Source organism: Glossina fuscipes, unplaced genomic scaffold (genome assembly GCF_014805625.2).
Source record: "Glossina fuscipes isolate IAEA_lab_2018 unplaced genomic scaffold, Yale_Gfus_2 59, whole genome shotgun sequence".
NCBI classification, from domain to species: Eukaryota; Metazoa; Arthropoda; class Insecta; order Diptera; family Glossinidae; genus Glossina; species Glossina fuscipes.
The window spans coordinates 5,066,266-5,083,014 of NW_023998431.1; the positions used below are offsets into that span (position 1 = coordinate 5,066,266).

General features: G+C 34.1%; 2 protein-coding genes across 2 annotated transcripts; both read left to right on the plus strand.

Annotated features, from left to right (window-relative positions):
* The first annotated feature begins 851 nt into the window (after nt 1-851).
* Nucleotides 852-3,012, plus strand: LOC119637332. The gene is made up of 2 exons (XM_038033293.1): nt 852-1,053; nt 1,113-3,012. Exons 1-2 carry the CDS (start codon nt 916-918, stop codon nt 2,964-2,966), a joined length of 1,992 nt encoding a protein of 663 aa, XP_037889221.1. The 5' UTR covers nt 852-915; the 3' UTR covers nt 2,967-3,012.
* Nucleotides 3,013-4,279: 1,267 nt separating this feature from the next.
* Nucleotides 4,280-10,429, plus strand: LOC119637438 (pickpocket protein 28-like). Its single transcript, XM_038033458.1, has 8 exons — nt 4,280-4,398; nt 4,470-4,670; nt 5,262-5,370; nt 5,438-5,589; nt 5,648-5,852; nt 5,936-6,527; nt 6,606-6,748; nt 10,307-10,429. Exons 1-8 carry the CDS (start codon nt 4,280-4,282, stop codon nt 10,427-10,429), a joined length of 1,644 nt encoding a protein of 547 aa, XP_037889386.1.
* The last annotated feature ends 6,320 nt before the right edge of the window (nt 10,430-16,749 follow it).

Consider the following 16,749-nt stretch of genomic DNA (forward strand, 5'->3'; position numbering starts at 1 on the left):
CCTTCCAGTTAAATTTTGTTCATGTTGTAAAAATAGTACGTTGCTTGCATCATTATTGTTTTTTAAATATTTAGTTCCGATTTAGTTCTTTCACGTTAGTTTGTTTTTAGTATCGTTAGAATTCAAATGTGAAAATGTGTTATTATTGCAGCAGAGAGCCGAACTTGTGTTGTAAAATTTCTTTGCCTGGTATAAATTACGTTTACTAAAAAACGTTAATAATAAAACAGATGGAGTAACGTTTTCACTGGGTATTTGAAATATTATGATCAGCATTTGAAGACCATTTCAGAACCAAACAAAATCAACCAATAATCCTGATTAGCTATTGCTATACCTTAACGATTTAGATCAAGAAATTTTTAAACAAATTTTTAGAGCGGAAAACAATTGATCTTTTTACGCAGGTCCTCCGTCTGCGCGTAAACTAATAATTTTAAAGAAAATCTCTTAATTCTCTATCTAGTTTAGTGAGATCATCTTAAACATATTTTTCGCATTACACTCTAAAAACCTCAAAGAAATAAAAACAAACACAGACATTTTGATAGATGAAATAAATTTTAAATAAAATTTTCACAAAAAATTAATCTTAAAAAACGATTCATTTTATTTATGTATGTATATGTATTGTTTTTAATCAACCAACTAATTATTAGAAAAGGCAGTTATTTTGTACAACAAGAATTGGTTGACGTCTATGCTAGATAACGTATGTACAAAAACTTAATTCACGTAAATTTCTTTTCTTTTTCTCACTAAAGTCTTAGTTGGCAATGCTAGAAAAAAAACAGCTGATATTTGTTTATTCCCACAAAAAAGCGGTAGCGGATTTTCTTTGAGACAAAGTGTTTTATTGACATTAAAAGCAAAGCTTCATTTTTAATATAAATCAAAATTTTTATAGAAAACTAAATGTCTTTAACGCTGGATGTAAATTTATTTCTCAATAAAAGTATGTGTAACAACAGCTCCTCCGAGTACATTCCTTTGGAAGATGATCCAGAAATCAATATATTCGATGAAATAGAACATTTGCTTAAGTTTAATCAGGTGGGTGTGTCTTTAGTAACGGTAATTAAAGGACATATTTCTAACCGTTACTATTTCAGAATATGGATTATAACGCTGAAAGGAAAAGCAATGAAAGCAATCAATTGAATTTGAATTTTCTTCATAACATTTGTCCTACGGAGGATTTTTTATTGGCCTCTGATAGTCAAAGTCTATTGGGGGAAGATCCTTTACTGTTTACCGTCGAACAAGACGTTTTACAACCGGTTAGCTCAAAATTTCTGGTACCTGGCATTTATAAACGTATTGCTGAAGTGGACGAATTGTCCAAGAGGCAAGTCATTGAACCATCGGATAGTGTGTTCGTTAGTGAGTCGCAAGGTAGAATAATAAAACGTCAAGATTTCCATGATTTATATGCATTAACCGATGAATGCGGTGAACCTCCACCAAGAAAAGTATTGCTGTTGCAGTCAATGGAAGCGAATTACTCGGATGACATAGAAGTGGTAGATCCACAACGGGTACCCAAACGCTGGGATGCTTTAAATCATTTCGCTTTCGATAAATTAAAAATAACTAATCATGACCATATAGTTATTGATCGTAAACGTAATGAAGTCGTGCGAACAGAACGCAATACTGGTCAAAAAACAATTTACCGTTTTCTCGATCCCCAGGCAATGGGTTTGCAAAGAGCAGAACAACGTCGCGGAAATAGTGCAAATGTAAATAACATGGGCGATTTGAATTCTTGTGAAAGTAACAAGCCAGTCACAGAAAAAAACTTAAATAAACGTAAAATGAAAGCAGGTCGACCGCCAAAACATTTGCAAGGACTAGTTAGGAAACAAGTCCAAAAAGTTGAGGATAAAACACAACCGAAGATCAAGGCACCTAACTTAGAGCTCAGGACGCGCTCAGGTCGTTTAGTGAAATCGCCAGGAGAAACGATAGATTGGGCAAAAGAAACCACCCTAAATACTTCAACCGATTTTAACGCATTTTTAAACGAACTCCGTGATGGAAATTACCGAGCTACCAATGCTCGTCAAACTAAAGATCCCATTTTAGCAATACCAACTACAGATGCTGAGGCGGAAGCTACACCCAAACGTAAAGTGCCACCTGAAGCTATATGTCCCACTTGCTATAAAATATTTTTGGGACGTCGTTTACAAAAACATTTTGCACAACATCCTGATCACATGAAAATTGCAAACAATAATAATATAAGCGCCTCATCTACCGTAGAAGACGTTACATTGTTTCGCTTCCTTATAACAAAACTGCAAAAATCGCAACATCTTAATGAAGATCAAAAGGCTGATTTGTTTCTTAATGAACTCAATGATTTCGTGGAACAATTACAATTGCGTAGTTCACGTCTTGTACGGAATACCACTGGTATGCACTTTGTAAATAACCGCTGCTCACGTATCCTAGGCATTCCGGAAGGACAATACGCCTTAGACTTAACCGCTATGGAAGATTTCGAGACGCCACAATTACTGCACTATGAACATTCCAATCCGCCGGCTTTACCGAGTGGACCCTCTCAGGTAAATACACGCAGTTTAGATTATACAAACCTATCGATTACTATGGACGAAACTCTGACCGATGAAGCGGCACAAAAATTAAATCTTTCGGCGGGGGGAAAACTATTGCCACCGTCAGAGGAAAGCTTGCTTAGAGCTGTCGACGATTTGGTGCATACCGATATTAATAAAATCCATGCAAGCAACTTGCTACAGCCAGTTGTTACTAACTCAAAAACAACATCGGTTAAAGGTGCCACAGTTGTTGCCAATTTATTGCCACTCCATATCGACCATGTCAGTGATAATGCAGTGGAAGCAGTTAGTATGAAGGACATTTCAACGGCTGTTACACAACAGAGCACACCTTTACTGGATCTATCGGTGGATTTTTTTCAATTTAATAATTGATTAAAAAATCATTGCAAACATTTTATCAAAAGGAAATTTTTAAATTTTATAGAAAATAAAATTAACAAAAATTTCAAAACAACTTGAAGAAAATGCTATAATTTTTGTTAAGCTAAAGGATTGTAATGGAATTTGCAAAAAAGAATTCTCGATCAAAGATGTTAGTTTAAAATTGCCTTACGATTTTAATGAAAACTCTCTGGACACTGATAAAATAGAACCGCCAAACACATGCTTTGCTTCTGCTCTGCTTGTAATGTGATTCTCTACATCGATCTTCGTGTCACAATACCCTTTCTATGTTTATGACATAATTTTCCACGTCGATCTCCGGAAAACTTTGCACCAATTTACTTGTACAATGAATAATTGATCAAAACTTGTTTGTGGCCTAATCTACGCGACGGACATAATTGTGGGAATTGTGCGTAATCGTTTAAGATGTGGTCAGCACTCTTTCATCTCACTTCAAAAGTCCTGTCTAGCATAAAGAGGCGGCTGTCAGCCTAGTCGTCCTTATCGCTATACAATTTGTGACTTCAATCCAACTTAACCTACAAACAAGCTATGTGGCGGAGATGTAGATAAAAATTTGTTAAACCTTATTATAAAATCCTATCATGTGTAAACATGTTCAAATGCTATTAATTGCTAGTAACAGGCCCTTTTTTTCATTTACTTAACGCTTACATATAATAAAAAATCATTTTGCTGTACACTGTTTAAGGTTAGCATGACACGCACGTTTATTTACACAAATTTTAATTTACAACACTAACCGCATCCATGACAGTGGCTATTAACGAAAATCACTACAATTTTTCTATTTGTTGTGCACTTATCGCATCCAACTGATCTCGAGGACTTGTGACTATATAAGTTTTAAATACAAATAACAAGTGATTATAGTTGCTTGGGACATTGTATTAGAAAGTATTGGAAATGCTGCTTTATAAGGATGAGTAAGAGGGTCTTAAGTAGAGCGAAAAGGAATAGCGTGACTGCCATAAATTTCGGTAAGATATGTAAAACCTTTTTGAAAAGAAATGAGATTTGGTTATCCGCCGCTTAAAAAAGTTTGGAAGAATTGCCTGCCGATGGAAATATTTTGGTTTTTTATTTAACTTATATGACATTTCTTTTCAATTTGTATTAATTTAGTTTCAATTTTAAATAATGCAGCGAAATTCTTTCTTCTCTTATTCACCTCTCCCTCTCTCTCACTCTATCTCTCTCTCTCTCTCTCTCTCTCTCTCTCTCTCTCTCTTTTTTTCAAAACATACTTAGAAGATTTCCAAAAGAATGCTGACGATATGCGAGTAGCTTTTCGGAATAAACAAAGTTTTTATAAAAATGTGAAATGCTATTTGGAAAATACTACCTTGCACGGCTTAAAGTATTTAGCTGAGGATAAAATTACCGTAACGGAAAGGTAAAGGAAATTAGGCATTTGTTTAGTCCTATGAGTAAATCAAATTTCTTTCAATTTAATTCACATTACAGGGTATTCTTTGGTTTGTCATTTGTATTAGTGGTCACGCTTTCATCATTCTTCATTTCAAATATATATGGGAAATGGTCGGCATCGCCTATAATTGTTACATTAAGTGCTAAACAAACTATGGACACTGATATACCATTCCCGGCTATAACAATTTGTAACTTAAATCAGGCTCGAAAAAGCAAAGTTCAGAGTATTGGAAAGTAAGTCTTCAACCTATCCCTTTCGGATAAAAACTTAAGTAACTTACATCGGCAAAAAAAATGAAAATGATGAAATAATAATATTAAATAATATTAAAGAAAAATCATATAGATTATCCCAATCCATTAGCTATAGTAACTGGGCTCGATATATCGTATTCTAGCAGAAGTCTAGTAGAAGTTATACAAATGAATTTATTTCTTTTTGTTATACCTTACTCTACTTGCGATGCAAGTGTTTATTAAATATATGCACTTGCATATAACATTCGGAAGGATTTAAAATAGACCCGGCTTTTTTAAAGCTTAAAGTTGATGGAACTCTATGCACTGACGAATTTTAGCCCATCGACGAACCGCTTCCCTTATAACTACCTTTTGAAAAAAGTCGTTATATAGGAACAGCTCTACAGTGGAGTGGAGTATTTAGTGGTGAGCCGTGGCCCACTATAGCGTTTTACTTGTTAAATTTCAATCAATCAATATTTTAGTGCTCGGAATAGTTACAGAGATTCTATTTTATAGACAAATGTCATCCGATTTCGTAAATATTAATATCCTAATATGTCTGTTGCTACCTTTTTATTTAAGAAGCAGTTCAAATTTTTCGCTGATATTAAGTTTATGTAATCAAGAGTCTAACGACCTGAATGTCACTTATGTGGGAACTTGGAAAAATTTTAAGGCCATCTTAACTAAGGTAAAGCAAATTTCATTGCACGAAAAAGAATTACACTCTTTAAATACAATTTAATGCGTGTTTGTAGGTAGCTCAGCCCTGTAACGAGATGTTACTCTATTGTAGTTTTGGCTCACGCATAGAAAACTGCTCGAGCATATTTCGTACGATACTTACCGATGATGGCCTCTGTTGTACATTTAACGCTTTGGATCCAAAGTATCTGTTCATGAATTACAGGTAAAGTGAATAGATGAGAAAATTTATTTCCTAGACTCAATGACACAATGCGCATTAGTGAGGATAATCTTCTAAGATCGCATGAGGATGAGGAATACACTGCAATCGATTGGACTCCCGATAAGGGTTATGGTAAAAATTTACCTGTAAAGTTTTCGCCGCGAACATCAGGTGGTATTGGTAAGAATATGGGTTTAACGGTCATCTTAAATGCGTCATCCGACGAATATTATTGCAGTAAAACAAATAGCGCAGGATTTAAGGTAAAAAGAAATCAAAAAAAAAAAAAAAAGGCAAAAAGAAGGATTAAAAATTTTGTTGATATGTTTACATAATAAACCAACAGTTTCTTGTTCACAATCCGGCCAATTTACCAAAAATTTCGAATTACGGCATCCTTTTGGCGGCAGGACGAGAGGCTTTCATACCTGTATATCCAATTTATGAGGATGCTGGACCTAAAATATACTCCCATAAGCAAGCAGTGCGCCGTTGTCTATTTTCCGATGAGGGCAACTTGACTTACTATCGATCATATTCCCGCGAAAACTGTCGATACGAATGTGAAGCCCGTCTCCTCCAAAAAATATGCTCCTGCGTGCTCTATTACTTACCACGTAGCGATCCTACTATTCGTATTTGCGGTCCTAATGATAATCTATGCACTAGACGCTTATTAATGAAAATTGAATCGACCAACGATTCACTAGCATGTGACGGTTGCTTGCCAGGTTGCTTCGAATTATCATACCGTACGGGTTTGAGTACATCGCCAATGATTGCTGGCACTTTCGGTAATTCCAATGGTGGATATCCTGAAGGAATTTTCAACAGTACCACTGGAATTCGTGATGTATCGATAGTGCATTTCTTCTATACTACAAACACATTTCGTAGCACTACGAAATCGGAAATCATAGGTCTCACAGAATTTTTATGTAATTTAAAGATTTTTCTTGATTTCTTGGCCTAAAAAGAAAAATATATTTAAATTTTATAATTATTACATATTTTAGCTAATACTGGTGGCATCCTAAGTCTATTTATGGGTTTTAGTATATTCTCCGTAATTGAAATCTTTTACTACGCAACCTTGAGACCTTATTGTGTCGCGCGTACGAATAAAAAGAGTCGTATTGTTTCTCAAGAGGATATCAAGGTAAGAGACAGAATTTATGTAACTTTTCAGTTGCTATTTACGACATACACAACTAGCTGTAAGCGTCGCATGAATTTTATCAATGTTTATGGGAAATACTAGGAAAATAATAATTTTCGCATTCGTTTATAATATTTAGAAACACGCGTTGGCGATAATCGTCTAAGGTATCTACGGCATGGCTTTTCATCAAACATTCCGATAATAGCAAAAGATAAAAGAGAAGTCGTCCCGATTTTTAATAAAAGCTCCCCGTTCCCCGTTCATATTAAGGCCAGTTATCGAAGATATTTAACTCTTCTATTATACTTTGCATATATTCGGATAGTAGGTCTCGCTAAGCATCGCCATCGAGTGTTACGGCCTGAATGCCTTTATTAAAATACTCCATAATCTGCCAAACTTGAAATTCAAATTAAACTTTTCACCAAAATAGTATTTCTTATAAGATTTGAAGATTCTGCGAAATTCAAATATGGAACTCGGTGACTGAAAATGAGTCCCACAATAAGCAATTTATGAAAAATTCTCATTGACTTGAGTACTTGGTGGCGTTCTCTGTTTAAAACACAAAAGAAGGCAATGTGTAAACAGAACCTTTAACGAACGTTTAATGAACGCCAGAGTAAGGCAATAAACTTAATTGAGGAGCCACTTAGCCATCTTAGCGATTGTGCACATTCGCTGAGTGTAAGTTGGCGTGGACTCTCCAACTATCATGTATGCTTTGCATGTAAATCGAAATTATTACTATTTGTTTGCTAAGGCATTTGTGAATTATGTAATCTCCAGAGTTGCTGAAACATAAAGGATTCAAATTATGACAGTAGAACCGAAAATTCGACCAATTCTAGTTCCATGAGTGCCTTACACTGATTCAAGCCTTCGCCTCCTAGAATCTTACGAATTTTGTCTAAAAAACCAATTCCAATCGTATTATTGGCAAACCGACTTAAACATGCAAGCTGCGCAGTTTTTGTTTCTTTATAATGGATACACTATCGTATCGTACGTAAAATTCTATATTGGATTGTCTAAAAAGCTTTCGCCTTAAAAAGTTGATATTAATTTATACCTTTCAACGAATCGAGTACATATCATTGTTACATATTTCGTCTTTTATCATTTACAGAGACGCACTAATGGAAATAAAAGTAAAAGTAAAACTTGGCTTCGGAAATCAAAAAGAAAACTAAGGACGAACTTTTATAAAAGTAATCTAAATTCAATATTATTGACTTCAAATGACTATGATAGCAATCTGAACCATACTTTATATCCCTACATTGAATAAATGAAAATGAAAAAGATTTGAAAAAAAGAGGTATTTGAAACTAAAACGAAAGCATAAGCAGTAAGTAAGAAAATCAGATTTTTCTGTGGCCGAATCCTTCATCTTCTTAAAAAAAAAAAGTGTAATTTCGATACTGCTTTAATATTAGCTATACGTGAGCAATTTTTTCCACTTTTGAACAGAGACTGTAGGGCCATCCATAGAATGTGCCATGAAATATTTGACATTGGATCTTACGCAGTTTAAAAGTCTTCCCAACAGAAATGTCTTTAGTTTATAATGTTTACATAGGTGTGTCCTCTTACCCATTTTCAATGTTACCATTACGACTGTCAGATTTCCCAACTTTAAAAAAACACACACACACACACACAACACCAGACTTGAGATATATGTCCTCTCATCTTCAACCTTCTGACCTTCAACGGTACGACAGAGGAGGCCATCAGCAAAGTCGCCACGCTTCTATTTTATCTTTAAGAAATCTAAAAAAGTCATTTATGTAAAACTGATCGTATATTTAATGCCTAATAATCAAACTCAGCGATGTGTCGACTTAACGTTACTAGCATAAGAATATCAAAAACTTTGTGATAGAAGGTTCGAATCAACCGCGTGCCCCGCTGTTAATTCGGACCGCGCTGCATTGAAACTAAGTTATTCGAAACTTTTTTGTTTAAACTAAAGTATCATAAAGAATAACATAATTTAAACTTAGATATAATATAAATTGAAAAATATGTACCGTGTTGTATCCAGATGCTGCTGTACGATACCTTGAAATATTGCAAATCAGTGCAATGTGTACCGTGTGGTATCGGAACCAACTTTTCTAGTGCAAAATTTTACGATGTGTATTTTATCATGCATGTCTGTTCCAAGTGTAAGTTAATGTCAAGTTTTGATGAAATCCGAAAGTTAGAAATATATTCAAAAAACTAACAACGAAATCGGCTTAACTGATCTAGCGTAGAGCTTGCCTATTAAAATATTGTGCGCATTTAGAAGGGCAATCCAAACGATCGTTAACTCGTTCATGGTGCGTGAAATAAAAGATTTAACACAAGTAAGACAGTACTATACCCGGGCAAGGCTGACTATTAGATACCCTGCATCACTTCTCCTGCAATATTCATTCATTCATTTAGGATGGTAACACACACAAAATTACATATTATATTTATGTTAAGGCACACTTTTAATCCTTGAGCATGGTCAATATATTGACTATCGCGGCAAACTCAGTTTACTTGTTAACAATTTTATTATTTTTTAGTTGCTTCCGTCGTAAGAAACAACAAAGTCGACTTTTTCGTCATAGAAGGGCGAGAGTCCCTCTATATGATGGTGTCAGAAAAGCATGCCTATATGATATATAATTTTAGTGCGCTTAATTCGTATGGTACGTTGCTCCTGTGGACCCATTTTCATTATAAAGCATTCAAAACTAGACATTTTTCGCTCAGAGGATTTAATATTACACAATTATCCTTGTAGGCGATGATGTCCCAAGAATAGGCCTACTTAATCCAAATTCGATACCGCTGTGCTTTACATCAAATTACTCTTACAAACTAATTTTCATCATAAAATATCAAAAATTTGATATTTTTGTCATATAAAGAATGATTTTCCATTGGAAATCCTCAACGGGATGGAATCCAGAAAGTAGATCTTCACAATTCAAATTCGGTAAGGTAAATTTTTAGGTCAAATTATTATTATTATAGACAAATTTTCATCAAGCAATATTGAAAGTTACACCGGTTTAGCGTATAAAGATTCTGTTTTCGGAAGAACGGTTATGTGAGAGGGAGTTCAAAAAATTGGCTCCAAAATACGATCCATATTTTTCATATCATTTTAAAAACACTACTAACAAGCGATTTTTGCCGCCAAATTTTGAATATTGCAATATTTTTTCACATAATGAGTTTTCAGAATAAGGCGTCATATGGAGAGTGATCGAGAAAGTGGTCCGTTTCAATAGCATTCTTCGCTGGGTCGAAACATATCAGTATATCAAATTACAGCACAGCATTTCAAAAATTCTGGGCAGTAAGCTTAACGCAATAACATATGGATCGACTTCGGACGGGCGGATGAGCGTCGTTCGATTCAGAAAATAGTTGCGAATCGATCGGTATAATAAAAAGAAAGAAGAAATCTCAACTCCACAATTGACGTAGGGTATAATAATGATGACGATCACAAAAGACAACAGTTAATCAGTTATTTTTAATATATTTTTTTTTTTCTCAAAGTTAGATGAAACTCCTCCCATTGACGGTGAAATAAAAATGAGAGCAAATATCAATTGTGAAAAACAGATATTCGATTTTTTGAAATCATGTGGTATTGAACATCGAAATCGTGCTTCGAAATAGACTTCAGACGTATAATGTTAAGCAGGGGACGCTTGTACATTTGTCGCTGTTCTTTCTTTGGTTTGTTTGAAAGCGACCTCTTGGCTACTAAGGGGAGCGTACTCTTTCTCGCTCAATGTATAAAGAATGTTTAAGCAAGTCTCTCTCGAATATGCTTCAAGACGAAAAACAGTAAAAGATATTGTAGAAGTGAAGAAAGACAATGAAAAGAAAAGCTGAAAAATTAGTGGAGAATGGCAGAAAAATAAGAATATTGGATGATGTATGCTAAATGAATTGAAGTGAAGTGATGAAACAGAGTTCAGATCCTCATAAAAAGTGTACTGTTTATGTGAAAGATATACAAAGGACTTAATGTAAAACTAGCTATACGTTATCGTAGCGACCATGAATGAGACTCAATATTTACATCTCCAGAATGACGATGACGGGAGTAAATGAATGTAGCGTTTTTCGAGTTAATAGCAAGTATATGAGCAAAAATTGGGAAATATTCGGTTTAGTGAATTCCCAGTATGGCAAAGATGCAACGAATATTAACAAAATAAATGCGAAAATGCTGCAGTCGTTTGTGTAAGAGCTCCTACCAATACCGATAGATTGTCTCAATGGGTCTGGTGGATCAGTGTTCAAATTTCTATTGAAAAGAGAAAATGAAAAATACCGAAATTCGTGAATTGCCTAAAATTGACGAATCCTCCTTTCGCCATAATACATGATCCATGAAAAATGCGAAAGTTTCCTTACTAGCGATGAACAATGTTTTCAGTAACGACTATTACGCCCTATACCACTTGTGACGCAGGCCATTTTAAATTTGCACGGAAATTTAAAATCATTTTCTAAATTGATTTGGGCTTGTCTGTCCGAATATGAGTTTATTGTCTGCCCACAGATTTTTGCTTTCAACTTACTGTTTGCTAATTTTGAGATATTTTGCCGAAATGTTTTATGTGTTTGAAGTGCTTTCGCATTGTGGAAAATGGATTGGATCAGAGCTGTTCTACAATCTTGTCTTTCTCGCCTCCAATCAGCATAAATTGTTACCTTCCAATATAAAATAAAGTTGGAAAATTTGGATTGGATAGGAGCGCTTTTCATGCAGTCCTTCCTACGAAAAACAAACCCTTGTACGCGAAGCAAAAGTCGAGTTTTTAATAAATTATGGACGATTGTCATGAAAAGTAAATCCTTGTTTTTAGTACTTTAGTATGTCCCCCTGTCTAACGCGATGGCAGTCGCAAAAAAGTGAGGAAAGAGAAAGAAAGAAAGAAATACGGAAGATGGTTGTCGCAGCCTAACGGATGTGTGCCCAATCGATAAGTTTTACGCCCTCAACGACTGAGCACTCATTACGACTATCACTAAAGCACCGCACGGAGATTTGAAACCGCGAACCCCACTGACTTGGTAATTGCGATTCTTACCTATTCTTACCTACTCGGATACTCATGCGAATCAATGGTATACCAGTCTCGCTTCACGAGTGGGTTGATTACATCCCCGCATCGCATCGGAAACAGCGGCAAACACACGAAAATATATAAAAAATAATAAAAATTTTGACAAGAAAAGTATTATAAATTGCTATGTTTGCGTCATGTAGTTTCGCATTTTAGGCTCGCTCCCATATAAGAGTTCCCATGAAAAGCTCGCTTAGTCTTGAAATCAAAATATAATTTTTGTGATTTTTATCTCGAAAACAAATGAAGAATTGTATTAGGCAATGTAGTTTAGGGTATTTGAAAGACGGCCTTGCCACGTCATGTCAAGTGTATTTTATAAATTACTTCAAGCGCTTGATAAATAAATAAAATAATATCCGCCTGAGTAGCCGAAGGGGAGGAATCTCGACTAGCAAGTCAGTGGTCGTGGGTTCGAATCTCAAGTGCGGTAGAGTTTTTAATAAAAAGCCGATAGCCTTAGATGCTAGTGCTTTTAAGAGTTTAGTCTTAGAATTTATTTCTCTGGCGAAATTAATAATAATAATAATAATAATAAATAAAATAATAAATTCAAGTTAAATATATATGAGTGCGTGTAACCAATGTAAGCAAAGCCAAATTTCTTTGCAGCCTTTTTTGCAAAATTATTGATAAAATTTTCTTTCATTGAAGTTTGCCGCTTTATGTAAATGTCTCCTTGCCTTCATGTATATACATATATTCTGCGACTTTAGTAATAAGCGAGAATGCCTGCCTATATTTGGTGGAGGATAAGGTAAGGTATGCCGTTCGATTGGAGATAGCAAATTCATTGGCAATATGTGAAGCATATCAATTGTTTTGTGTTTTTAAATTAAAATAATGACTTTCATTTCGTTTTGCAAATTTCTACAATACTAAACTAAATGAATAACTTATTAAAGGCTCAATACTTTTTAGATAAACTATAAATATAAAATATTACTAAGAAAGTACTAGGAATTATTTACCCAAAGAAATGTTGATTAAATGCTGCGAAATAAAATCTGAAATTTCTATTAGATCAGCGCTAATATAAGCGACATTGTAATGATAAAACTGCAATGTAATATTTAATTATACAATTTCATCATCATTCACGCTAAGTTGAAAATGAAAACGAAACCCGCCAAATATTTTGGTCAGTTTTACTTAATAAAGAGAACGATTAAGCTTTTTAACATTAATCGTGGCGTTACTTATTGCAAATAAATAAACAAATGCACGCACACACACATGCACAGCAAAAGAAAATATTACTCAAAACTATTAATAAATTACTAATAGGTTGTCAATCACTTTGAAAACGACGCCATGTCGACTACAAATCTTATATTTACCTATTCGCTTACGTGATGGCACAAATTCGCTCCTCCTGCTCCCTCTAAAAAAATAGAAAATAAAAAAAAACGAATAAAAAATATATTATCGTCTATCATTTACTTCCATGCATATGCAAGGCAGCTACAAATATGGAACACGACAAGCAAACATTATAAGCAATTATTTTGCATATTTCGCCGAGTTTTCTCTTTCGATATGTACTTCTTCTTATATGCCTTTCAAATAAGGATATAAACAAAAATTTCTAACCCAAATTTTTAAAACTTAATTTTTATTCTCCTAAACTCTATGAGGGTGTGTACACCAACCAACCGCACAAATATGCTCATAATTTATATTCATAGCGAGTAGTCTGAAAAAGTATTGCGCTTGTCGCTTATAAAATAAATTTCAGTCTCACAAGCAAAAGTTTTCGAAAACTTAGCCTCTGATATCAGTGGATATGGAAAAAGTTTCTATTATTCTTATATTCACCTTATATGTTCAGATCAATTGTCCAAAAATTCGAATCAAAATCATTTAAAAAATGTATGTCGACATTGATTAACAATAAAAGAATTCAGTGAGATTTCTTTTACAAAACTTCGATATTCAATGTGATTGATCGTAAAGGGCTCCCGATCACAGAAAAAGTTAAATGTCGATATGAGAAGATTCACATAATTAAAATGAAACAGATTTGCTCGTCCCAGTTTCCATAGGGAAATCTCTTCTGAAAAGTGATGAAAAGTTGGTAGGCAAGCGATGCAATGCGACGCACAAAAGAGGGACAGCGAGGCATAGGTCTGTGGTATATGTTAAAGATTACGAAGAACTTTATCATGTCACTTAACAGGTTAAAGCATCACATTATACTGTGACCGACAACCAACTCCTCCAACAGACTGATATTGCAAATGAAATCAAAAAGCTTTGCCGGATGCCTTTATATACAAATTTTTTGGTAACAATCGCCGAACACTGTATACGGTTTACTGAGAAGAAAGCTTGGAAAGGAAGGGGAATTTAAGACTTAATCTAGCGCTTCCCGAAAATTTCAAAATTTAAATTATTACTTATGAGCGTGAAAGTGTTTCAGAGTAAGTTTTTTCCTCCACAAGTATCGAGACAAACTCATCATTTCAATAGATGAATGCACGACAGAGAGACTGCCAGAGAATTAGCTGCTTATTCATATATATCTAAATTTGATGCCTCTGATGAGCAAGCTGATTACGAATGTGTACATTATATGGCATCTCCGATGTATGCTTCTATTCATTACACACATCTGTAAAATCTAACACATCCTCCGGCCTATGAAAGTCAGGTGTTAAAGCTTCCTACTAAAAACCACTTAAATTTTATTGACGTTTAATATAACGTTTCCAGAAAGAAGACAAAAGCTTTCGACTCTTCTTAATTTCAAGCAAGTTAAGATTTTCTACTCGGTAATAGTCCGCATAGGCATTCACTATTCTATGTAGTACTTCACCTCCTACAACTCAAAGCTGAGAATGTAATGAAAATTAAAAGTGACTTTAAAAAAAAAGTTCTTATGCAGGAGTAATTCCAAAAAGTAGGCCTGTCACGCATCACACAAAACTAATGCAATCACTATTTGGTGGACCTATTTTCAGTTTAAAATACTAAAACTTTCACTTTATTCTTTTTTTATTATATAGAACAAGACTCATGGAAGCATCTTATGGTCTCATCAAATTCAAGTTTTCACCTTTGCAGTAAATACTTAAAGGTAAAATATTTGAATTCCAAAAAGCTTAGTACTTTTCGGAAGGCCTTTTCAATTCACATTAACGAAGTGTTTTGTACCAAAAGACAAAAAATAAATAAATAAATGAAAGAATAATTAGTTTTAGTTTTTTGGGAGAACCGACTGTGCATATTCTAACTCTATTGCAAAAGTTCTAGTTCGTGTTTTTTCACGACGTCAATTTTCGAAATATTACGAGCGAACCATATAGCAAAAACATGCTTTTTGGAGTCATAGTACAGTTTCATTTAATGCTTTTAAGTAATTACTCATAGATGTTATTCTTGCTTTATTTCGCCTTTTCTTTCGAAGAACATTTTTAATTGCAGTTTGTGCTCGTGTGCCTTGATGTCATTCGGCAAATTTCACATAATTCATTTTGTTAAAAAAATTTACAAGATAGTGAAAAAGAAGGGAAGTCATACTCCGCTTGGGTGGTCTTGGTCTTGGATATTCGCTGGTTCCAGCAAATATTTAAAACATGCGGTTGTCATTGGCGCGACAGCTGATTTATTCAAAATAAATCTTATATCTACAGGTGCTTCAGAATGTAATTCTTTAAAAGAGAATTACGCCATATCTTAAACATTCGCTCTTTTGGAAAGGAAGGAGTTTAACTTGACCTGAGAAAAAGAAAAGTTTTGGAACTACAATTGATGTTCACGATAAAATTTTTAGAACAAATTGGCTATATCAATAGAGGGAGGGATGGATATGTAGGGGATCGCATTAAAAGAAACGAGATATCTGAAGCATTTGAAGCAAGCATCGGAGACGGTAGAAAGGATCAATTTATTCGATTGATGTAAATAGCAGACCTGGTTAGGACTTTTGCTTAATTTGACGATAACGTTATCTAGAATAAGAAATTCGTTTAAAATCTTCGTCTAGTCATTTCGGTTAAATTAAATAAGAATGGGGCCGTTTATAAAGAATATATGGCGAAAATAGATGAACGAATATTTTGCATAATATTGGATTTACGGATGTTTCGCAATACCTATTTTTGCAAAAATCACTAAATTTTCTAAAATTTGGGACAAGCACTCCTTGATCAATTAAAAATATGAAATTAGAAAATAGGCATAATCTGCACACATACACAGTCCAGAATGTGGAAGAAGCTAAAACAAGATTGAAAAATGCCGACAATTTTTTTAAATTTTGATCTATCACTTTCAATTCCGTGAATACATTATTACGTCAAATTGACGGACTTTCGTAGGAAGAGGTATACAACGTCTAGAAATAACAACATAGGCGTGTTTTAGAAACAAAAAAAGGGTAAACGTATATACTTTCTGTTATATATCATAAAAAAAACACTATATAATATGTAGAGACATCGACTTTCTTATGCAGAATTTTTAACCTTGGAATCAAAGCCCCTTGAAACTAACGGACGCCGCAGATCTATTGTTAAACAAGAGATTTTTCTTTTGCACTACAAACTTTGATTCTAATTTTTTCTGTATAACAACTTTTATACAAGTTTGTGTGATTTTGGAAATCAGTTCAAGAATTTGCACACAATCACCGACAATTGCTAGAAAAGTATTTAATCATAAAAATATAATTTCGATGTACATATGTTGAGAGTATAGCTCTGCAAAATTTCATTTTATAGAATAAGATGAGGGATACATTCATTCATTTTATCAAAACGTTTGCAGCATCCAGAAGGAGTCTTCAGAAAGCCGATAAAATATATATATATTCGCGATCAGCATCAAATGCTAAACCGATTGAAACATATTCAT